Source organism: Leucopleurus acutus, assembly GCF_964270905.1.
Source record: "Leucopleurus acutus genome assembly, chromosome: 2".
NCBI classification, from domain to species: Eukaryota; Metazoa; Chordata; class Mammalia; order Artiodactyla; family Delphinidae; genus Leucopleurus; species Leucopleurus acutus.
The window spans coordinates 114443152-114469031 of record NC_139143.1 but is presented as its reverse complement, the minus strand read 5'-3'; the positions used below and the strand labels follow the sequence as shown (position 1 = coordinate 114469031).

Below are 25880 nucleotides of genomic sequence, written 5' to 3'. Positions count from 1 at the left end.
TTGTGTTTGGGTAATATTCTGAAAAATCTTATTTTTCAGGATTTTCTAGAATACAGTTATTGAGCACTTAAGCCACCTAAATTATTTTCACTGATGTGTGGGCTCTGAGCGGATGTATAAGAGGAGTTGTGCTGTGTATTAATGTTGCTTACAATCTCTCTAAGCCTAGTTTTCTCAGAGTTTTAGCAACAAGAGGGACATTGATAAATATGTCGTCTGATTTCCTTCTTTTCCCAATTTACAAATGAGAGGAATTCTTCCATGAGTCCCCCAGACAAAGTTAGTCATTTCCTGCTTTTTGATTCCCGAGGCACTTTGTTCATACTCTATATTTTAAGTAAATACTGTTTTGTAGTTAATCTGTTTATATGTCACTTCTTTCCATCCCCCACCCTTGCCTCCAAGTGGGTTCTTCAATTGCTGGAACCAGGTCTAATTTGTTTTTGTCTCCCACTAGTCTGGTGACAAATGGATGAATCATGTTGCCTGGAGAGGTTAAGGGACTTGCCCAGAGTAGCCGACCTGAAATGTGAACGGCTTTCGTGACTCCTCGTCTAGTACTTACCACTCGTGTGCTGCCAGAAATGTTTTCAGATGATTTGGATGCTCACTTACGGAGCTAGGACACAGTTTTCCTATTGTGTTTCTCTAGACTAGCTCATTTTTAAAACAACAATGATAGTGTTGATGAGGACGCTTCCACTGCCGCCTTTATCTCCATGTATCATTTTGAGGATGAAACGAAACCATAATATTTGTGAAAGCTTTCGAACTGGTAGAACCCCTCCTGCAAGGATGTATATCGCTGTTCCTCTAGTCTGTTATTGTGTGATTTACAAAGTATTTTCACACTCATAGTCTCCTTTTCTGTTCATCCCACCCCTGTGAAGTGGGTGGAGTCTCATTGCCATTTCACACGTGAGAGAATGAGGCTGAGAGAGACTAAGTCCTTTCAGCTACAATCACAAGTGGCTGGAGGAAGCCCGAACCCAGCCACTATGTTACTCTTTCCAACATAGTCCCTGGCCCAAGGCTCAGAGCCACTCAGAGTGTGGTGGTGTCCCCCCAAAGCCTCCGGGAGTGAGCCTAGGAGAGATGAGAGCTAGGCTCTTCTAGGATCAGGGTAGTTACCTATGTGTGTTTACGTTCCAGTCACGTTTTTTGTCTTCTCAAAATGTAGGGACTGGGCACAGAAAGCTTTGTAAGATACAGTGAGCAAGGCGATTTTGAAGTGGCCAGCCAGCCCTGGAGCAAGCAGCCGCAGCACTGGGGCCGTGTGGGTCCAGCAGAAGGAGGCTAACCCCGCCATTGCTTTAGTCTCAAGGGGGAGTTCCTTACTACCACTCTCAGGAAATGAAGGATGATAAATCCAGCTGCTGCTTCCTGTTTCTATAATTCTGAGATTTATTGTTTTTAACGGGTAGAATGCTTTATTTTTAAACCAGTGGAAAATACCCTCAACCTGTTCCTTGTTAGTATTTCCTTAAAAACTAGATGTACTCACTTGGGCTTTAAAGGGTGTGTGTGTGTGTGTGTGTGTGTGTGTGTGTGTGTGTGTGTGTGTGTGTGTGTGTGTGTGTGTGTGTGTGTGTGTGTGTGTGTGTGTGTGTGTGTGTGTGTGTGTGAAATTCCCATGATGCTGCCTGAGCTGGCTCACTGTCTGTTTTTCAACAACAGAAAGAAAACCAATTAACGCAGATTTTACTGGGCAGGAACTTCTGTGTGAGATTGGTGACAGTCATTTAGAGGAGACCTGTAATTTATATCAGTGGTATTACTATCATGCTTGTGCAATTCAGGGCTGGTTTTTCTTCTGCTTGTTGTTATATTATTAGTGAATAAAGACCTGAGTCATTTAAGAAACACACTACCTCCTCGCATGCCATAGTTCATGGAAAGTCGCCATTAGGTATAGGTTACCAGGCTGAAACTTGGTGGATTTGATTGTGTAAACCAATGACTCCATAACTAAAAGTAATAGGTAGAAATATTTTCTCTAATGTCAATTTTTTTTATTGCCTAGTTTAAGAGAAAGAGAATGTGTATAGGAGTGCCAGTGGGGCATCATTTCAGAAGCACTAAAGGAAATTTATTCAGCAAAGTAGAATTTTAAGAATGTAGGAAATATAGCCAGTCCCCTTACTGAGTAAGAATATTACCTCTAATTTAAGCCCTTGGCCCCCTCCTTTAATAGTCCTGAAATCATAGCTATGGCAATACTCTGTTCACAATGGGTAATTAGTACATGTTGCATTTAGGAACTGGCTGGCCAAATGACTTCTTTACACTTTTATAATTACAGTTACAGTTTATGTTAAATGAATTCAGAATAAAAAGGAAATCTTCATGACTTAAAGACAAGCTTATACTGGATATTTGGTCTGACTTTGTTAACATCTCCTGAAGATAAGTAAAATTGTGAGACTCTAACACTTATTAGAGGCCCATTCTAGTATACTTGGTGCTATGGAAATCTCCAGTTCTAATCTCAGCTATGCCGTTTCCTTGTTGCAATGGTTTTTTGGCCAAAAAAATGAAGTTGACACTATTTCTTTCTCTCTCAGTAGTTTGTAAGGATCAGATTAGTTGGAATCCATGCAAGTGCGTTTAAAAACTGAGGTGATGATAAAGACATTAGGTAATACTCTTATTAAATGGCACTCGGGCTGTAAATTGTAATTTCACATTTCAGACTTTGCTCCTTGTGTCGTGAGGCAACCTTTGAACACCACGGTTTTGTCTCCTTCGCTTAAGAGTTCCTTCTAATAACTTGTGAATTGGTGGGGGGTGGGGTTCAATTTAATTTGAGCTAATCTCGAATTTAAAATAAGCTGAAGGGGGCAGTTATGGGCTTGGTAGGGGCAGTCAGATCTGGGTTTGAATCCTGGTCGACAGTATTTTAGCTACATGTTCTTGGTCAAACTCAAACTTTCTAAACCTCAGTTTTTCTCTCAGTAAAACTAGAACAGTAATACTACTTCTCAGGGAGGATGTGACAATTTAATGAGCTTGAGTGTGTGAGTGTTTGGTCACTCGGTAGGGATGGTGTTCTTGTCTCCTCCTGTATGTTTGCAGAAGTCTCAGTGTTGCATGGTGAGATGCAGCCTGAGGTTGCCACCCAAAGATGGTCTCCCCACCTCGTCTTTTCCCCCGCATACTGCGGCCAGGGAAAGGAGGAGAAAATGAAGCTGCTTTAGGTCACTGACACTCTCCTTAGGGAATAGTAAATATTTCTTTTCCCACCTTCTTCCTTTCAGTGTAATCTGACTTGAGTTCTTTCAATGCTTGACCTTCAAAGGGAGTTTCAGTGGGTGAGAAAGCCTGACACTGTTTGGAATCCTTGAACGTATACAGAGCTACTCAGTCATATGTCCATGGGCTGTGTTTTCTTTTCAAAGTTATACGAGTTTTGGAATTATTTTTGTAAGGCACTTTTTTTTTTCCTTTAGACTTTCCCTGAAAAGGACCTTTTAAAGTTTTACGACCGGCTAAATAATATGGTGGTTAGCAAGGTTAATGTTTACCAGCTCGCTGAAGGGAAAAGCAAACAATATATATCCAAACTCTGTTTAAGAATTTCCATAGAATTACAAATCCTTTAATCTTGATACCTTTACGTAGTCATAACAGCATGCCTACTTGGATGAGAGCTCCCAGTAGAAATGTGTTTACCGTGTATGTTTTAACTTTATGCTCGAAATGAGAAACAGACATATGAAAACATCTCTGTACTTTCTCACTCTGTTATTTTTAACTTCTAACTCCCTGCTCCTTTTCATCCTAAAAAATAGGCCCTTCCATCAAACCTGCCTCCTCTTCTAGCTGTTTTCCCAGCCTTTTGTTTTTCTCCCCAGCCAAGAGAAGCGAACGTTCCCTTTCCCACTTACTGCTTGCCCACGGTGGGCCTGACTTCTTCCCGGAGAGAGCTTGGGCCAAATTCTCAGGGGACTCTCAGCTGCCAGACCCAGCAGTCACTTTCTTTACTCCTTAACTTCCTTGACTAGCTTGTGATAAGTGCTGCTGCCTTCCAGGCTCTTCTTGAAGTGTTTGCCTCCTTTGGCTTCCGGGACAGAGTTCTCTTCTTCCTTCTCTGACCCTTTCTTCTCCCTCTCCTTTGCTGAATCCTTTCCTTCTACCTGTGTCCTAAATGTTAGTCATCTCCAGGGTTCTTTGACCTTTTTCTCTATATGGACTCTCCTAGGGTGGTCTCACTCTTCATATACTGATTAGTCGTAAAATGTAATTCCATGCCAGGTCCTTCTCAGTAGTCCTGAGATGCAGGTCTGCTGACTACTAGACATCTCTACTTAAACTTATCATACCAATTCTAGTTCTTGACGGTGAAAAATTGCGTTTACCTGGAAATCATCTTGACTAGTAAAACTTCTCATTTCCCTGACTCCAGTCTTTCCTCCCTCTGGTCCCCCTTGCATACTCTGGATAGAATTCTTTCTAAACTGGAATGCTGATCTCATTACTCGCTTTGTTCAGCCCCTTCAGGGGTTCCTTCTTGTCTCTTTCTAATTTAGATCTGAGAGGGTTGCACATGCCCTGAGCCCTCCTCCTGCAGAATCCCCCACCCTTTTGTGTTCTGAGAAACCACAAAGGAGTACTCACAGTGAGTCTATCCAAACCTTTCTATTTCTAGATGCTTTTGTTTAAGAGGCATTTTTTAGTAATTTGAAATGTATTAATTGTGGCACCTGCTCAGTCGCTCTGTCGGAGACCTCTAGTAGAATGGCTTAATAAGATAGATATTTCCTTCTCATATAACAGCCCAGGTGTGAGCAGTCAAGGGCTGGCAGGACAGCTCTGCCATGAGCACATGGTCCCTGAGCTTGTGCCTGCTTCCCTGTTTTCTAGCCAGTAGGAAAAGGGGAAAAGGAAGGCCAAGTCCAGTAGCCTTGTCTATGTGGAGGTTACCAGGAAGTGAACAGTCACTTCTTCTCACAGCCTGTTTGTCCAGCTTCGTCACGTGGCCATCGCTGGTTGCAAATGAGGCTCCGAAATGTTATCTCTAGTTGGCCGCAGTGCACGCAGCTAAACGGAGTGTCTGTTACCAAAAAGTAGAAAGGGAGAATGGTTTCTGGAAGATCCTTAGTTGTCTTTATCACAGAAAGCAAGAACTATGTTGATTAAAAAGTCAAACTGGCAGAAAGTGCGTGATCTTTTTGAAAAACTCATCTGGACCTACTCTGGAAGGTTTCGGCAGTCGCAATATGTAAGTTATAGGATTCATTCAACACCTTCTACTGTTTTTCCTTCCCCTTCCAAAAAAAAATATGTTATTCAGGGTTAAGAATACATGAACAAAAAGGGCAGTTTGTAGCTCTTATCCTCAGCTAATGCATCTGTGGTAAAAATTGGTGGCACCTGAAACATGAGCATATATACAGAGTAATGCTCATAGCGTGGAATTTCCCTCTACACTCGCCATTTATATTTTCACATTTAGTACAACTTTGGGTAGCATTTTGTCACCATCTTCAGAACATTTTCTGAAAGGTAATGTTGACAGATTCTTTCTCAGTGGTGTTAGCATTCATCCTGCCACCTTGGATTCTTCACTCTCAGATGTGTAAGTAAACGTCACCTGTCAATGTGTTGCATATTGGATCAGTTTCTCAGCGGGTGTGGCTTGGCACACAGGTAACAGCATAAGTACCTGTTTGCTGAAATACAAATCCTCTTAGCCCCCAGTGCAGAGCACTCCATCTGGGAGCAGCTTCAGCGTTTTCCCACTTTGTACAGTACAAATATTATCATTTTCTGCAATATCCTATTGGGGAAAAGTGTAAGAAATGCTGTTTAGATGGTTTGTGTCTATTTCTTTTCCTTTTTTTTTCAATTCTACATTTCTTACTAGAAAGTAGTTGTAATATGTAACATGCTACTGTGATAAAAGGTCAGTCTCCATTCGTAAAGTAGTATAGGCTATCATGAGACATCAACTGCTTTGAATTGACTGTAGTGTGAAATAGCAAAGTTAGGATGTATCTACAGATTATTTGTCTAAAAAAGATCTAGACTTGTTTATACATGCCTTACATAACGGCATCAGATATTTCTAGCCCATGTGGCCCATACTTAGGGTGACAACAACTCCTGGTTTTCCTGGGAGAGTCCCAGTTATACCATAGCCTGGCATCTCACTTTGTTTAGCATTTGTCACTATCAAGAGTTTTCCAGTTCAGAAGGTGAATTATATGTCTACTTATGTTGCATATACCTGGTCTCAGCTATCACAGTTTTCTTGACAGTCAGATACTTACTCTGATGTCATTTTTAGGGCTGTTTACCCTAAATAATTCTGGGCAGAATGGTGTAGTGGTTCATGCTTCATCTTTTCAAGAATACCTAAGGTAGGCATGGGCAGATCTTTAAGCTCTGGGAACACAAGGACTGTATCTATCTTGTTACATTATGTATATTCTCAGCAACTATCACATCACCTAAAGCAGATATTTGTTGAAACTGTAAATGGTATGAACTTGATGGCTTCATGACAACAAAGGTTTTCTGAAGTCTCTGATGGGCAAGATAAGTTATCTTCAACTGCAAATCCCTAATACCTAACACAATGTACAGTGTTTGAGAATGAATCGATGAATGATTGAACAGCCACTCTCCGTCTTAACTTTGGCGGCCTCTACCTAGTGAGACTGGTCCATCAAGACAGGAGGCAGTATGATTATGTTCTCATGTGTTGCATGTAAAGTTTCCACAAATGAGCCAGTTGTTTCTTGGTTATAATGATTTGTTTTTACTGTTTTGGCTCTCATGAGAAAGAAAGGAAGATGAGATTTAATTGCTCCAAAAATGATCATACCTCAGAAGGATAAATTCTGTCACTTAGAAGATTTAGACCTTAGTTTACATCCAATATCTGATACTTTAGTCTGGAATTCCCAGTGAGTGTTCTAGGAATGAGTACCAGATGGCTGAAATATTAGTTCATTCATCAGCTGAAAGCCTCGGGCCTGACTGTGTTCACCCTCTTAAGTTTACCCAAAGGCGTGTAAAAATGTCCTCTTCTCTGTGGGCCACGACATGAACTGGGCTGGGAAGCACCATTAATGATCTCTACAATTAGAATAGTAGGTACTTAAATAAATACATTGGCACCATTGGCACTCAAGCATGTAACACATTTTTTCAAAAATGTTACCTTGGGCCGTTTTCTCAGAGTTAAATAGATGCAGTGCTTTAGCAGAAAGTAAATATCCCCAAATCTCCAGAGTCAAAGATCTTCATGTAATCTTCAAAGAAGCAACTCATCTGAGATAACTTACAGCATACTAAGTTAGAAATTATGTATTTTTATAATGTGATTATGTAAAGAAATTATGTACCTTCCCAATTCAAAAGGTTTAGGGATTTTTTACAAACTGTGGACTGCTCAACTGTGGTTCCATTTTATAGCTTCACTAATTCTTTATAAATGGGGCAAGTGTTATAAATTATAACATCATGACTGTGGCTCTCTGTTACAGCTCCGTTAGTTTGTTATAATTTGGGGAAAAGGAGAAGAGCATGAATTCCATGCACATGTTAGCTAGTGAAAGTCTTCCAGTTAAACGTCCTATCAGACCTGCTTTTCTAAAGATCATTTGTAATTTTCACAAGAGTTACACATATAGGTGCTAAGTCCTTAGAAACAAGATTAAGCAAATCGAATATGAATAAACACTCCTTTGAAATAGAACAAAAGTGATATTCCACCAAGTTTACCAATTTATCATGACTAATTCTAAAATAAGGCCTTGTTTGCATTCCTCTAAAAGGCTAACCCTTTGGGGTCATTTTTAGTCAACTCTAAGATGGTTTCTAATGTTGATAATGAATTACACTATAATAGAGATTATGTTATCAAAGGTCATTCATGATTTTAAGAGTTTTGATTGTCCTTTATCTCTGCGGTATTTGATTTACACCTTTATTCTCTTGAAGTCAGCTCCTCCTTATCTTAGTTTTCTTGATTTTCTTTTCTCTCTTTTCTTCATTAATTTTTTTTTTCACCCTCAAAGCCTTCATGGTCCTTTTTCCTCCCTGTTGCCACCACATTTCAATCCTGGGTTTTCCTCAAGGTCTCCCACCTTCCCCAATTTTTTGGACATCTAGGGCCAATTTTGGAGAGTATTTAGTGTGGGAGCATCCTGCTATGTGCTTAACGTTATACTGGGTGATTTGGTATCTGGTCACAGTGGTATTTTATCCCCATTTCACTGATAAGGAAAACAAAGGCCCAAGTTTACACAGCAAGTGATGTGAGACATTATTTGTGTTCCTGTTTTACAGTTGAATTGGTAAGAGGTGGAGATGGGATGAAATCTCAGGCCGGCTATCTCCTTAAGCCACGTTCTTATCCATTATGCTACCAGCTTGTTAAGAATTGAATTCCATTTTAAATTATTAGCTCAGAAAAAGACTCTAGATTATTTGCGCATAAACCACACCATTTCTTGATTATCTTTGTACACGTTTAAAATATTTGGTTTTGTTCTCATACTATTACCCCTTATCCCTTTGCTCCACCTTCATTGCTGCCCTACTGTTTGGCTATTGTTTACTTATAAAATGTAAACTCATCTTAATATTGACCTAAAGAAAGCACAGTGAAGAATGAAACTATGCTGCCTTCCCGTCTCCCTTAAAAGGTATAATAAGGGTTTTTATTTTTGTTTTTTTTACTGTTCTGTATAGTTTATCCCGGAAACCAGATTTTATTAGCATGAATAATCACAGGCTTTGATCACAGGTAGGATTCTTACGGTATTACATGCTGGCTCCCTTTTGATTATGTTGCACATAATGTTCGGTGAAATACGTCGTATGTATGTGTTCTCCAAATATAGATGAATGCAGACTATTTGGGGTTTTAAAATTGTGCTTCACCCCAGAAGTATTACAAAAAGATAGCTGTCAATCATCTGTATGTTGATAACAATAAAGTAATGTTTTTCAAACTAAGCTTGTAGATTTCATGGCCAAGTATGTGAGGGCTTATATTTCTTTTCATTTATTATATATAACCTACCTGCTTTTTAAAAGGACTTGAAGAAAAAGAAAAGAATAAAGGATTGTGGAAGATGTATGAGGGGAAAAAAAGGATTTGAAGGGCTTATGAAAAAAGATTCAGTTACAATAAAACCATGTAAATGGATGTAAAAGAAGAAGGGTATGGAACAGTAAGTAGAGAATTAAAAGACATCTGGGAGTCAACCTTGACACCTTTCTCTCCTTCATCCTCCCCATCCAATCCATTGAGTCCTGCTGTTATTTCTTTGGCCTGTTAGCTCACAAATCCACCCATTTTACTCACTTAGTTCTCCATCAGTCACAGCCTAGTCTTTCCCTCCGTCCTTTGCCCAGAGCAGTGCAGTAGCTGTCTTCTTCGTCTCACATCTTCCCTCACTGACCTGTACACTGGGCCTGCAGTAATCTTTTCAGAGACACAAATCTGACTTAACCCACCTCCCCCCTCCACTAAAAACACATCAGTGGCTTCCCACTGCCCTTAGGTTGATGCCATCAGAAACACTCACACGGCCTCATCTCCTACCACCCGTTCCTCTCACTCCCCAAGCTCCAGGCCACTGACCTTCTTTTAGTTCCTCAGTATTTTCTGCTCTCCCTCTCTCTCCACACGGCCTTTGGACGTTCTGGTCCAGCCCATCGTGCACTCTTTCTTCACCCCTCATGTCAGTCCTGATTTCCTCCTCAGTCTTACTGACTGGCGGAAAGTCCCGTGTTATCCGCCTTCATAATCCCAGGCAAGCAGGGAAGGTCTGGCTTTTCTGGAATCTGAAATTGGGGGAAGAGCCCTCTTTAAGAAAAAGAACACCAAGTTAGAGACATAAAAGTAGGTGCAGGGCCTTGAAAGGGGCCTGTGGAAGGAAGGTGTCTTGAAGCTTGAGTTTTCACTGCACAGCAAATCTGCCTCTGCCTGTTCCTCTTCTTGGTAGCTCTTCTCAGTTGACCATTTTCTATATCCAGTTACAGAAACATTTCTCTCTGTGAGAAAGGAAATAGGCCTGAATTTGCTCACCAAGTTTTCTCCAGGAATGTGCATCATGTTAACACTTGAGTATATACAGTGTATATTTCATGGATGAAGGGATGAGTAAGTGAATAATTAAATGATGACTCAGGGGCTTCCCTGGTGGCGCAGTGGTTGAGAGTCTGCCTGCCGATGCAGGGGACACGGGTTCGTGCCCCGGTCCGGGAAGATCCCACATGCCGCGGAGCAGCTACGCCCGTGAGCCATGGCCGCTGAGCCTGCGCGTCCGGAGCCTGTGCTCCGCAACGGGAGAGGCCACAACAGTGAGAGGCCTGCGTACCGCAAAAAAAAAAAAAAAAAAAAAAAGAAGACTCAGGCTAAGAGTTAAAGTTTATAATACATATATAAAATTTAGCCAAATTCTTGAAAGCCAAAGCTAAGTGGAGAACATCTGGATTCCATGGCTCTTTCTATCAGTAATCATGAAAGACAAACTTCTTTTCACAACTAATAGTAAAGATGTATTTGTATAGGGTTCTTTCTATAAAACAGCTTATTGAACACAGTGAATAATAACAGTGGCTAATCTTATTAAGCACGTACCGTTCTGGGCACTTGCTCAACACTTTGACACGGTTTTCTGATTTAAGTGTTTATCAACTCTAGTAAACTGTGTGTGTATGTGCACAGTTAGATACAATCAGAACTTCCGCATCCATTGCCCAGGGGGAAGGGCAGCAAACTCCCCGGCGGACAAGGAGAAGGAAGGCATGAGGCTCTGGCGGCTTCATTATCTCATATAATGAAGAGTTTGCCTCTCTGGCGCTCCCTCCTCTCTGGCCTTTTGCATCACCTGGCTGTGTGTTTAATTGGTGCTCATTTGCCTCTGCCCTAAAGTTCACACTGGCTTGTCACCTGCTGTCCATCAGGAATCAGATCTCAGTCTTCTGTCCTGGTCAAGGTTTTGAAGGTTTTAAAGACAAATTTACCTTTGTCTTTTTGTTTTCCTGTAAAATGTTTAATTATGAGCCAAACTGCATGCAGATGGTCTATCAGAATGAGTTACCTTCAGAATAACCTGTTCCGAAGAATTGTGTACTGCTGTCCATCTGGACATTGAAGAACGCCTGTCAGAACTGGTCATTTTGACTTTGGCATAATTAATAGTGACCTTATGTGTCACTGTAATTAATAGTGGCAGCATTTGGCTCCTAGGTTCAGTGCTGTCTGAGCCCTCTCCTAGAATGCTGTTACAGGGCTGCATGATTCATTCAGTTACAGACCTTTATTAAGTGCCTGTCCTGTGCCATGCCCTGGGGACATGCAGATGGAAGAAACTCTCCTCCCTTTAGGTTAGGGATTCAAACCCAGGTGGAGGGAGAAAGGGAACTAGCCAGACTGATGGAGCTCCCAGTTCAGAAAGGTCATGAGCAACCATTGTCTAACTCTGCATACGTTTTTAGTACTGATGGCTAAGGTCCCTAATAAACTGCGAAGTAGCTTTTTTTTAACTAAATAAGCTACCTATCCAAGGTACACTGTATCAATGTCTGAGTATCTTTTCCTAACTTCAAGAAGTGTTTTGAGAGTTAGTAAGTAGAGCACCGGGTCAAGGTACTCACATGCTTTCTAGCAGTCTTTACCAAGCCAGGAATAAAAACCGCTGGGCTCCCAGCTGTCCATATCCAGAGCAGATATCCATGGGTTTGTCATCAGAGGGGCATTCTGTCCCAAAGACAGCTGGAAGAGAATGTGGCAGACTTCCCAGGACCATGGAAAGCTGCTAGGGTTTCAGGGAGCTCCATCCTAGTTCACTTCCCTTAGCCCAGTTTCAGGCATGTGCCGGACATACTCTAGAGAAGCAAGATTGAAGGTGAGTGACCTTAAAAGGAAAATGGTCATTTTGGGTCTAAGTTTCTATCTTACAGATGGAAAGAAGCAGCAGAAATGCAAATAAAGCTCCCCTTAGAAATCCCACTGGCTGCCTAGTAAACTGGGTGAAATTATGATTATAAAGGTTTGACCAGACACTTAGTTCTGATCTTGGGATGGCTTTCTCTGGATCCCTTATTAAGATCCGTTAGCTGCTGCCTCTCTTTTTAGGGGCTAGTCAACCATTTGCCCATTATCTCTTTTTTCTGTTTGTATTTACTCCAGGCTGCTTTCTCAGTCAGGACAGCTACTTTATTATTATTATTCCCCTTTTTATCTCTAGGATCTGTATCCAGCACACAGAGTATACTCCATAAATATTTGTTGAATAAAATGAAGTTTCTAGCAGAGGGTATATTAAGAGAGTCCTGTAGGTCCTGAAGCATTTCTGAAATTCTGTTGGCCAGAGTTTGTGGTTAAGGGGAACGCTAGTGATAACTTGTAGAAGAGACTCTGATGTTGTGTGGAACAAAATGTGGAAGCCATTGATTTAGAGGCTTTTCCGTATTGTTCCTTAAATAATATCTCATTTCTAGCTCTCGAACATGGGACTTGACTTTTAAAATTAAAAGCTACAAGAAAAAGCAAAAAAGTTCACAACGGTGTGTTAACTCATTTGTTATATTTCCTAAGATATTTTGCCTTAGGTCTACTAAAGTGTATTTAGAGTTACATTTCTCAGCTTTGAGCTTTGAAGTAAATTTTCTCTGTGAATAGCAGTACTCTAGAGAAAAACCTCCAATAGGTACTAAAGTATACTTTGTGTAAAGTTCTTTTTATAGTTAACAAGTTCTGAAATTTTTATAGTCCTCTACTTTCAGGCGTTAAATGGATGGGTTTTGCCCAGTGTGGAATCTGATTTTGATAGGGTTTATATAAGAAGTTTCCTGAAAACTCTGGAATTTTTTTCTTTAAATATTTTTTTCAGTTATTTTTGAGGTATCTAAACCAAAGTAGTGTTAGAAGAAAACTACTTTTAAAAGTATAATTTCTTATCATAATCTTTAAGAGGGAGTAACACTAATTGTTTTATTTGTATACAGAATTATATCAACTATAGATATCTTGTATAATTGTAATCCATAACTGTTAACACTTATCTAATACCTGTAATACAGAGCCCTGTTGGAAAAAAACTGAATCATTCCTTCTCATTCTATATGTGAAGCATTTATTTTCTTTAACCATATGAATTTTAGGTACCTGAATTGGGTATGGTGTGTGTGTATCCATGCGCTAGTGTATGTTGGGTGTTGAGGAAGGGTTATTCGTAGTGAGTGTGTAGCTTATTACCTCTTTATGAACTTTAATTTGTTTTCCTTTTACTTATTTCTGTGTAAGATTTGAGAACTTGATCCTCACCAGTCTCTTGGGTGTTCTCCCATTTTCCCAGTTTGACCAAGAAGGCTGATTGTTTTTTCACAGAACACTGTAAAAAGAAAATGAAAGTTGGTATTTGATTGGGTAGGGAACTCATACCTAGGTGGGAAGTGTATGTATTAGATTGATTAATCAAGCTATTTGCTGCTTCTTACATTAAACTCTTTTCATTAAATGACATTTCAAAGCCATTTGACTTTCTTCCTTTTAATAGGGGCATGAAGACCTAGTGCAGATGGGACAAGTTTTTTAAGTTTTAGTAGGTGATCATATTTTTCTGTTTTAATGCTAGACTTTTTCTGTGTGCTAATAATAATCTCATTAATGTAAGTTTTCCAGCAAACACTACCACGTTTATACTGCTAATAAACAGGAAAGAAAGGGCAAGATTTGAATCCTGGTCTCTTTGGCATCAAAGTTGTGCTCTTTCTAGTATAATATGCCACCTCCTAATATAAGAAATTTTAATTGAAATGTTTTTGAATAAATGAAATTGAATGCAAAGTTTTATTGTCAGTCATTTATTACAGAATGAGTTCTGTGAACATAGTGCTACATGCTAGTTCAAAATTCAAGAAATTGGCCCAGTCATTTTCAGTTAAAGACTGATTAAGATGGGCTTGCTTTCACCTTAATGATTCTTTTTCTGCATTCAGATTTAGCAAACATCTTTGGGGGCTTAACTTTGTGTCAGACCCTGAACTGGTATTTCCAATACATGACCCACATGACCCTGAGAGGTGTTGATATCAAGATTTTATAGGTGAGGCATGGATGCTTAGAGAGGATAAGTAAAATGCTAAAGACTTTTCTCCAGAGCCAGTTCAATTCAATCATAATAACATAGCGGCCATCTAAAAATATGTTTGAACTTAGAATGTACGTAGTCTAGCATGGGTATCTACAATTAGGCTATAATCCTATCTACTTTCACTTTCCTATTTCAGTTGAGAGTCAGTTTAGGCAATAAAATTAACAAAGATTGAGGTCTAGCTTCTAAATTTTAATATGTTTACCGGGATATAGTTCATATACCATACAATTCACCCATTTAAGGTGTACAATTCAGTGTTTTATAGTATATTCACAGGTTGTCAGGTTCAGGGTTCTGAACCAATTGGTTATTGGTTTATTCCATTATTAATGGCAGTAAGATAAGAAACAGAATCACATATCATAAAATAATATAGCTCCATTCTTTTATTTTCTGATTCATCTTTGTCCAACCAAAGTCCAATAACATTCCCCTTTCAGTTCAAGTACAAAAAGCTTCCTCAGCTTCCATGAGAAATGTTTGCTTACAGGAATATTAAGCTGATTTTCATATGTGCCACGGAGAAGTCTTGGAATGTGAAATCCACTTCCTTATAATGTAATTCTTTAAGTTCTTTGCAGCAGACATATAAAGGAGAGCCCAGAGTATGTACGCAATTAGTACTTATTAATGTGCCTTCCTCGGGTTAAAAAAAAAAAATCCCCTAATAACCATTTATAGCCATTCTGAGTCCTGATTCACTAAGGAGATCAAGCCTCAAGATAACTAGGTCCGACCTCCTCTCTCATTGACTTGGCTTTTAGATTAGAAAGTCACCTGAGGATCATAATAGACTTAATACACTATATTATATGAATAGGTATTTAACGTCCTTTGTACACACACACATACACAATGTATGAAAAGCAACTTTTATTTTCAAAGTGCCACTGCATCTTTAATTCAGTTAGTGGTTGAAGCACTCCCAGTTCTGCACCCAGTTTTTGATAGGTGAAATAGGAGAACGAACACATTAATTGAAGTCCTATGTTCGAGATAAGAGCTAGTCGGTAGCTGACATTGCAGGAAAGTACTGGTTTCCTGCCTTATGGCCCAGGCACTTCCTTATAACTGCATTTAAACCATCTGTGCCTTGGTTTCCATCTCTTGGCTTACCCATTAAATGTGATACCTATTGAGGGGCATACTAGACTAATAATAGAATGACATTAGAGTTATTTGTAGTTTCTATAACATAATTTCTCCCATGTGTCTATGTCATTGACTTGCTACTTCTTCTGCCAAAATTATATTCCCACCACCCCATGGCGCAGTCCCCATCCTTCCAGTCTCATCTGAAAAACCAGATCTTTGTGAAATTCTCCCACTAGCCAAATGCAAATGTGAGTTTTCCCTGTCCTGTGCCTCTCCTATACCTTGCATTAACCAGGTCAGCAATTTTCTTACCATGTCATAATAGCACACTTATTGCTTGTCATCCCCCATTAGACTGGGAGCTCCTTGACGGGCCATTTCTATCTTCTCCTCCATGGTGCCTGACTTGTGGTTTTCTTGAATTCTGAGTCAGTGTCATAAAAGGTTGTTTTAGGGAAGGTGATGATTACATAATTTCACTCCTCTGTCTCTTCAAAGCCAAGGACAACAGTGAGAAGGTCTTTCCTTCAACGGCCAAGCCTTAGCCAACAGCTCAGTCATTGGATGACAGCGTGATAGAGAAGGAGGTTTGAAGATGAAAGATTCTGTTAGCTCTGTCACTTAATTGGCTCAGGAAGGTCATTTAAGATTTTTGTGCCTCAGGTTTCCTCATATCCTTGGGCAATAGTAATGCCTAGTTTACTGGGTTATTGTGAGAATCAATTGAGATATTTTATGGAAAAGTAGCTTGCAAACTGTAAAGCACTGCAAACATGAGAAGTAAAGAAAAGAGATGGTAGAATTTGGTAGAAAGAACAGGTGGTTTGGGCTTAAATGAGGTTTTAAATCCAGACTCCACCACTAATTATTTGACTTGCACAACTTAACTCCTGTGAGCCTATTTCTTTACTTGTCAATGGGAGGTAATAACACTTTGGCAACTTAGAGTAAAGTTGTGAAGGTTAGATGGAATTCAGGCAGTGTTCCACTTGTGTTCTGTCTGTATACGTTCAACTATTACCAGCCAGAGCTTTTGTACATCGTATATTCATACCCCTGCACCCTCTTTTCTGTGGCAGATTGTACCCCAGGGAGAGCAGGCCCTTCCTCTCAAGCTGGCAAGATGGACAGCAAGGGGAGGCTGCCGGAGAGGGTTACGGGTTCACCTGGCCTTTGACCCCAGCCAGCCTGGGTGTGCCTTGGGGCAGGGGTGAGGCAAAGCCTCAGTCTCGTGTCCCAGCACATTCCTAGGGCAGCTGTTTCTGCTACAGCTTCTTTTACCATTTCTTTTTGAAACTCCATATTGAAGTTGAAGCATGCATACGAAAAAGGCACATAGCCTTAAGTGTACAGATCACGTTTTATGAACTGAATATGCCCTTGTAACCAGACCATTCATTCTTGTTGCTGCCTGATGTTCCACTTTGTAAATATACCACATTCATTTTCCCGTTCTAGCGCTAATGGGCATTTGGATAGCTTCCATTTTAGGGCCGTTGCAAAGAGTGCTGCTGGGAATGTTCTTGTTCATGTCTTTTGATGAGTATGTGTATTTCTCATGGGTATATAGTTAGCAGTGGGATTGCTGGGCAATAGAGTTTGCATATATTCAGTTTTGGTAGATATTAAAGCAAAAACTTGCCAACACAGTTCTATGAATTCACACTCGCAGCTGCAGTGTTTAAGTGTTCTAATTGCTCCACAACCTCACATCCTTGGTATTACCTGTCTTGTCTTTTTTTTTTTTTTTTTTTTGCGGTACGCGGGCCTCTCACTGTTGTGGCCTCTCCCGTTGCGGAGCACAGGCTCCGGACGTGCAGGCTCAGCGGCCATGGCTCACGGGCCCAGCCGCTCCACGGCATGTGGGATCTTCCCGGACTGGGGCACGAACCCGTGTCCCCTGCATCGGCAGGCGGACTCTCAACCACTGCGCCACCAGGGAAGCCCTACCTGTCTTTTTAATTTTAGGAGTTCTGGTGGATATTATAAGATTGTGTAGCATTTTGGAAATAGAACCATTCCCTCAGCCCCCAAACCTCAACTTTAATACATTCATTTTCAGGAATGTGCTGTGTACAAAAGCAGGGGATTGTATCAGATGCAAAGCTCCTGATATGGTGCTTGGTATATGGAGGGAAGATGACAAGTGATAGCTGCTATCGTCATCACTCAATGCCTTCTCTGTTCCTAAGGGGAGAGAATAGGGCACGGTAGATACAAAGGTGAATAAGACATAGTCTCTACCCAGGAGGAGCTCAAGAGCTAGTTGAAGAGACTAACACTGGAAATAGATTATTTTTAGACAGTATGGTAGGAGCTTGAGAAAGAGGTAGTGCTTGAGCTGGGACTTGAAGAATACGTCAGAGTTCAACAGAAAGAAGAAAAAGGAAATGGGCTGGAGGAAATGGCAGGGGCCCAAAACCCTTGTTGGGGAGTGGGCAGTGTGAACTGCGTGCCGGAAGAGAAAAGCCATCTGAGGCTGGAGTCGTTGCGTGCTGGTGTTGGTTGTTCGGGTGTTACCGCCCTTGAAGGGAGGTGCTGGGCCGAGCTGGTGACCATTCAGGGTCAGTGTGACATTACGGTACTCTACTGCTGTGTTCTCTGCCCCCCACCTTTTTTACCTTTTCTTCCTCCTCTAGGAAAGTAATCAGCCTCCTCTTCTCTCTCCTGGAATCAAAACCTGTCCCAAGTACAATGTGCTTGAAAACTACCATTGACACTATGACAGCTGCAGAATGTCCCTGGTTATAAGAATCCCACAGTTTCTTTGCTGTGTGGTCCTTTAACTTTTTATGTTGAGGACTGGCTTAGAGTTTTTATTCTTTTTTTTTTTTTTTTTTTTTTTTTTTGCGGTACGCGGGCCTCTCGCTGCTGTGGCCTCTCCCGTTGCAGAGCACAGGCTCCGGACGCGCAGGCTCAGTGGCCATGGCCCACGGGCCCAGCCGCTCCGCGGCATGTGGGATCTTCCCGGACCGGGGCACGAACCCGCGTCCCCTGCATCGGCAGGCGGACTCTCAACCACTGCACCACCAGGGAAGCCCCCGAGTTTTTATTCTTGCTTGGGTCCAGGTTGCTTGTGGTGGCAATTAAGTTCAATAAAATGCTCTTCTGCCCAATACAATATATAGACCGTGAATAAATGTTCTTGAGGAATTTGGATGTTGATGATGGTGATAAGGGTGATGATCAAGAACCTGTACAGTGTTTCATTGGTTGAGCATCAGCTGTGTTTCAGGCATTGACTGTATAGCAGTAAGGAAAATGGACATGATCCCTGTCCCCATGGAACTTATAATCTTATGGGGGATCAGACAAGTGAACAGTTGGTTCTGCCAGTGTGATGAGGGCTGTGATGGATAGAGGTACAGAGTCCTGTGGGAGCACATCAGAGAAGCACCTCACCCAGACTAGGGATCAGGGAGGGCTTCCTGGGAAAGGCAGCAGAAACCTGATAGCCTCATGAAGGAATGAGGAGGAAGTATTCCAGGTAGAGGAAACGATGCATAGGAGGAGCACGACGCAAGGGAGAATGGCTGGTTGGAGAAACTGGAAGAAGAAACTAGAAAAAGAAAGCATTTTCTCATTTAATGTTTTCACTTGCATCTGTGTCATAATGTCTTTTGTTCGCCTGTTTTCTAGGAATGTTTACCCTTGCGGAAGTTGCTTCACTTAATGACATTCAACCAACTTACCGAATCCTGAAACCATGGTGGGACGTGTTTATGGATTACCTGGCTGTCGTTATGTTGATGGTAGCCATCTTTGCAGGAACCATGCAACTTACCAAAGATCAGGTGGTCTGCTTGCCAGTATTGCCATCTCCTGTAAATTCAAAGGCACACACACCGCCAGGAAGTGCCGACGTTACCACCAACATCCCGAAGATGGAGTCAGCCACAGACCAAGACCAAGATGGGCGGATGACGAATGAGATTTCCTTTGGCGCATCTGCTGTGACACCTGACATACCTCTCAGAGCCACATATCCTCACACAGATTCCACGGTTCCAAATCAGGAGGCAAAGAAAGACCCAACAGGCCGAAAAACAAACTTGGATTTTCAGCAATATGTATTTATTAATCAGATGTGTTACCACCTGGCCCTTCCGTGGTATTCTAAGTACTTTCCGTACCTTGCTCTTATACATACTATTATTCTCATGGTCAGTAGCAACTTTTGGTTCAAATATCCCAAAACATGCTCAAAAGTAGAACATTTCGTTTCAATATTAGGAAAGTGCTTTGAATCTCCTTGGACTACTAAAGCGTTGTCTGAGACAGCATGCGAAGACTCGGAGGAAAACAAGCAGAGAATAACAGGTGCCCAGACTCTACCAAAGCACGTATCTACCAGCAGTGATGAAGGGAGCCCCAGCGCCAGCACCCCAATGATCAGCAAAACCGGCCTCAAATTCTCAGCTGAAAAGCCCGTGATTGAAGTCCCCAGCATGACCATCCTGGACAAAAAGGACGGGGAACAGGCCAAAGCCCTGTTTGAGAAAGTGAGGAAGTTCCGTGCTCACGTGGAAGACAGTGACTTGATCTATAAACTCTACGTGGTCCAAACAGTTATCAAAACAGCCAAGTTCATCTTTATCCTCTGCTACACTGCAAACTTCGTCAATGCGATCAGCTTTGAACACGTCTGCAAGCCCAAAGTCGAGCACCTGACGGGTTACGAGGTGTTTGAGTGCACCCACAACATGGCATACATGCTGAAAAAACTGCTCATCAGTTACATATCCATTATTTGCGTTTATGGTTTTATCTGCCTCTACACTCTCTTCTGGTTATTCAGGATACCTCTGAAGGAATATTCTTTTGAAAAAGTCAGAGAAGAGAGCAGTTTCAGTGACATTCCAGATGTCAAAAATGATTTTGCGTTCCTTCTACACATGGTAGACCAGTATGACCAGCTGTATTCCAAGCGTTTCGGGGTGTTCTTGTCAGAAGTCAGTGAAAATAAACTGAGGGAAATCAGTTTGAACCACGAGTGGACATTTGAAAAACTGAGACAGCACGTGTCACGCAACGCCCAGGACAAGCAGGAGCTCCATCTGTTTATGCTCTCAGGTGTGCCCGATGCTGTCTTCGACCTCACAGACCTGGATGTGCTAAAACTCGAGCTGATTCCAGAAGCTAAAATTCCTGCTAAGATTTCTCAGATGACTAATCTCCAAGAGCTTCACCTCTGCCACTGCCCTGCAAAAGTGGAACAGACTGCTTTTAGCTTTCTCCGTGATCACTTGAGATGCCTTCACGTGAAGTTCACCGACGTGGCAGAAATTCCCGCCTGGGTGTATCTGCTCAAAAACCTTCGCGAGCTGTACTTGATAGGCAACTTGAACTCTGAAAACAATAAGATGATAGGACTTGAATCTCTCCGAGAGTTGCGGCACCTTAAGATTCTCCACGTGAAGAGCAATCTGACCAAAGTCCCCTCCAACATTACAGATGTGGCTCCACATCTCACCAGGTTAGTCGTTCATAATGACGGCACTAAACTCTTGGTACTGAACAGCCTTAAGAAGATGATGAATGTCGCCGAGCTCGAACTCCAGAACTGTGAGCTAGAGAGAATTCCACATGCTATTTTCAGCCTCTCTAATTTGCAGGAACTAGATTTAAAGTCAAATAACATACGCACAATTGAAGAAATCATCAGTTTCCAGCATTTAAAACGACTGACTTGTTTAAAATTGTGGCATAATAAAATCGTTACCATTCCACCCTCCATCACCCACGTCAAAAACTTGGAGTCACTTTATTTCTCTAACAACAAGCTCGAATCCCTACCTGTGGCAGTGTTTAGTTTACAGAAACTCAGATGCTTAGATGTAAGCTACAACAACATTTCCATGATCCCAATAGAAATAGGATTACTTCAGAACCTGCAGCATTTGCATATCACGGGGAACAAAGTGGACGTTCTACCAAAACAGTTGTTTAAATGCATTAAGTTGAGGACTTTGAATCTGGGGCAGAACTGCATCACTTCCCTCCCAGAGAAGATCGGTCAGCTCTCCCAGCTCACCCAGCTGGAGCTGAAAGGGAACTGCTTGGACCGCCTGCCAGCCCAGCTGGGCCAGTGTCGCCTGCTCAAGAAAAGCGGGCTTGTTGTGGAAGATCACCTTTTTGACACCCTGCCACTCGAAGTCAAAGAAGCATTGAATCAAGACATAAATATTCCCTTTGCAAATGGGATTTAAACTGAGATCAGATGTGCACATCCGTGTGCAGGAACAACTTCCTAGATTGCAAGCGCTCCTGTACCAGTTATTGCAAGATAATGCATTTTAGGAGTAGATACACCTTTAAAAATACAACAGAGAGGATGCATAGAAGGCTGATAGAAGACATAACTGAATGTTCAACGTTTGTAGTGTGTTAAGTCATTCACTTCCAAATCTTTTTCTTTTTTCTTTTGGGGAAAGGGAAGGAAAAATTATAATCACTAATCTTCGTTTCTTTTTAAATTGTTTGTAACTTGGATGCTGCCGCTACTGAATGTTTACAAATTGCTTGCCTGCTAAAGTAAATGATTAAATTGACATTTTCTTACTATACCACCTTTTTTTGAGGTGTCTTGATTTACTTTGCTTAACTGGTGCAATAGTCCTTTAGCTCAGACCTCTGAAGGCGCATCAGGTCCACTCTTGTAAATTTAGATTTGCTGAAATACTGATTTCTTTTTTGTTTTAATTTCAAGCACCTCAAATAAGCACTTCTTATATTTAACTGGTGCTACCGCTTCTGAGAATCCCATTTTATAGATTTTACACTCTGAAAGGCCTGGAATGCAGTAAAAGTGTGTAGGTCGTCGAGGGAGTTTTGTTTGTTTGTTTGTTTGTTTTCTAAGAATAAATAACAAGAAAAAATAAAAGAATGCTCTCCTTACTCATAGCTGTCTTTCCATAGTCTGGAGTTCTGGTTATATGATACATTTTTCTATCACTACTATAGAGCTGCCAATAAATAGAAAATATTATTTTTAAATAAATTTAATTACAGGCAAAATAAAAATTTAATGGCTTGATGACTAACATCCTTCCAGTATATCACCATTTGGAAGATAACACAAATTCAGAGCAAGTATCATTAAATTACTTGCCCTTTCCACTGTTGTGGGGGAAAAAATAGGATTTGTAGTTCATTGAGTTGGAAAACTGACTCTGTCTCTATTCATTTTAGTGACAGGCTGTACTTCCTGTGTTTGTCTGCAGCTAGGAGGGGTCATGTCCGGGGAAATGCTGGCAGAATATACTTTTTGGATGATAGTTTTTCCTTCTTTATCTAACTTACAGAGTGGCTAAACCCATCTCAGAAAATCAAAATATTCCATGCCACCTGTGTGGGTATTGGTTGACAGGTATTTCATAGGCCATTCTACAGGAGTGTTGTTTCAAGAGAAGAGAACTGTCTAGCACTCTGGGTAACAAAGTAGTGTCCTCTGCATATAAGACTGGACTCATTTAGTGAAACAGTGGATAGTCTCCTGTCACACCTTAGCGTGGCTTGAAGGATTTTGCAGAGAATGTGAAAAGATGGACTCAACATTCTTGCTTTTCCTCCCCAAAATTGATCTCGGGCTACTGGCCTGTTGGAAGCGGTGGTGATCTTTGCTTGCCGTAGAGCTTCTAAATACCTCGAGAAGTAGTATCGCTAATAGGAAAGGCTGCAGCCACTGTGGCTGAGTTAGCAGCTGACCCCAGCCCAGCATCCTGGCCACTCCCTCTCCTCCTAAAAGACTTGAGGTAGAAGACTAGCTTATAAAAGCCCAAGTTTAGAAAATCGGAGGACAGAGGCGGATTTTTGGTGTAAGCACATTCTCTCCCAGGTACACATCTTCCATTTCTCTCAGCATTCACTGATTTATTCGCTGGTATTGATTATGCACCTACTTCGTGCCTTGCAAGTTCAAGGAACTGGGGATTAACTGTTGGAATAAGTCACAGCCCCTGGCTACATGGAGGTTTATAACAAAGTGTGGGAGATCATATCAATTAGGCAAATAATACAAATGATTGATTGCAGTTGTAATACAGAAGGTGTACAGAATCTGTGCATGAATAACGGCTGGGAGGGGGGCACATTTGGTTAAAGAGGAGCTTCGGGGAAGCTTTGCACTTAGAAACTCTGCCTGTAAACACTCCTGGACATTTCCTTACCACCAGCCACATAGGGCACTGTTCTCCCTGCGTAGTAATGCCACCAGCAGAAATTGGTACAGTGTCTTTAGAAGGATGCCACGCTGTCTTGCTTGTAAGATAAAACAGGCCAGACCTTACCTTACAATCCTTGCTTTATGGACTGGGAAACTTGCCTTCCTCTCTTAAGACAAGTGCCTGTTGTTTTTGAAGGGCACAAGTGGCAGCCTACCCACAACTCACCTTGCTTGTCAGAGGAGAGGCCTGTAGGAGCCAGTCTGACCTTCCCACAGCCTGACCACTGGCAGCTGCCCTTAGGCACCTGTTTCCTCATCAGTACTTGGGGTTCAGTCACTTAGAGCTAGCTGATTGGTATTAACATGCCTTCAGACAATATCAAGGGGTATCTTTGCTCTTACCCAAACTTCTATTGATTTGATTAGCCCTTAATGATTTCCTTAAACTCTGAAGAGTTCACGGTCAGTTGACTTAAATGCCGCATTCCTTGCCACTGTTTGCAAATAGCCTTATTTTACAAGAGGCTTCCTAAGAAATGCTGATTCATCTAGCAGCCTTTAAATATACTGGGTCTTGGAGTCTCAGTAAAACAGCAGATGAGATTATGGGCCCAAATATACCGTCAACCCATATGTCTTCACAAATTTACGTTGGCACCGCACGCTCTAGACATGGAAACACAAGTTAAAATGTACAAGTTTGGCTTACTAGTATTTTCATATCTTCTAAAGTCCCTGGAGCACCATTTGAAGAAAATTATTTTAAAGTATCTTTAAATGTTTCACGTCTATGTGAATTCCACAGAGTCTTAGAGAATCTGGCTTGTTTTTAGCTGTTTGACTTCTTTTCCACCAACATTCAGTTGGCTCTGCAGAGAGGATTGGCTTTTTCAGAGGTTCAGAAAGATGAGCTGAGATTGTTACTGGGACCCCCTTTTAGTAGTGGAGATTTAGCAATTTAGTAGTGGGTAGAAAGAGATCATTCTCTGTAAGTCCTGGACAACAGTCCTCCTGATCGTTTGACATTTTTCATATGCAAAGGAAAAGGTGTTATACTTTATTAATATTATTGCTAGTACTGTCTCTGACTGCCTCCCCTGGACTCGACTTCGGCCAGCAACTATACTCAAAGTTGCTGATGGAGCAAACTCCAAAATGCCCTTGAGACCAACGCCCATTGGTTGTTTCCATTCACCTGCTGAAGTGAAGCCAGAGGGCTATCCTCTCGCTAAGACCTCTGGCAGCACTTGAGTCAGTAATTCATTCCAATAAAATGGTCCCTTTATCATCCCTAAACAAAGGCAGTATTAACAAAAAGCCCCTTTCATGAATAGAAGGGGGAAAAAAAGCCTGGAAAACAGTTTTCAAATGTCCTCTAACTTGTGACTGTGACACAGAGCAGTGGCCCCATCTATCCCTGGCCAGCTGTGGCTCTTCTGGGACAAGTGCACCAGCTATTCAGAGTGGTGTCTGCTGCAGGGGAGGGGGCAGAAGACCAGCAGGCCACACGCCCTCGAGACGGTCATGCCCATGCCACTCAGGGGAATAAGCCCCTTAACTCACAAGTCTTACAACTCCAAAGAAGAATAGCTGTGCTGTCTTCATCCTTCTGCCTCTGGAAATACAATGTATAAATTGCCCCAAGTAAGCCACAACTTGCTCATGGAAATGAGTAAGATGTTTTTACTTGGATCTCTGACTCATGACCCAGCACCCTCCCACTGCTGCAGGACACCTTTGCTGGAAACTGCCCCTGTCCTGCTTGCTGTCTCTATAATCAGCTCTTTCTTTGCTCCCAAGATTTCAGGCTCCGGAGTGAGTGTCTGGATTCGAATCCTGCCTCGGCCTCAGCTGTACGACCATAGCAAGCGACTTAACCTCTCTAAGCCTCAGTTTCTTTATCTGTAAACGGGAATAATAATAATGCCTACCAGTGGCATTTTTTGTGAAGATTGAATGATTTAAGGGACTGTGCCTGGCAGAGAGTAAGTACTCAGTAACATTCTGCTGTCATTAGTTTTATCCCCAACTGTGATGGAGACTGTTAGCCTTCCCTGATACGCATTCTCTCCTTCCATGGTCATGGAATTTTCAGTGGACACCTGCAAACATAGAATAAAATGTGTATAAAATAAAATATTTCCCAACCGTACTTGAAGCTAGATGTGGCCAAGTGACTAAATTCTAGCCAAAAAAGTGGAACAAGGAACGTGCAGTTTCTCGATCAGGCCCTTAAGGAGATGGGCATGCCCTTCCCTTCCCCAAGCCTGCTGGTTAAACTGCAGATATAGAAACGAGTGCAATGAAGACTGTACAGACCAGGACAACAGACCCGGCGTGGCCTAGCAAAAGGGCAGAAGAAGCCTGGGCCCTGCAACTTCAAGGAGCAGGGCTACGTAAAGAAGGAAAAAAATCTGTCTTGTCTAAGCCTCTGTGGATAGAGGGCTCTGACACACGCAGCAATACCTAAAGACCTATTGAATCAAAATCTGTAT

General features: G+C 41.6%; 1 protein-coding gene across 6 annotated transcripts in view; it reads left to right on the top strand.

Annotated features, from left to right (window-relative positions):
* LRRC8D (leucine rich repeat containing 8 VRAC subunit D) overlaps positions 1 to 21787 on the top strand; it is a 114987-nt gene extending 93200 nt beyond the window's left edge. For all 6 annotated transcript variants that reach the window (XM_082857679.1, XM_082857676.1, XM_082857675.1 and 3 more), the window contains one exon: positions 18861 to 21787. In XM_082857679.1, coding sequence (XP_082713805.1) covers positions 18863 to 21430 — 2568 coding nt within the window. In that variant the 5' untranslated portion in view covers positions 18861 to 18862 and the 3' untranslated portion in view covers positions 21431 to 21787. The remainder of the gene's footprint in view (positions 1 to 18860) is intronic.
* The last annotated feature ends 4093 nt before the right edge of the window (positions 21788 to 25880 follow it).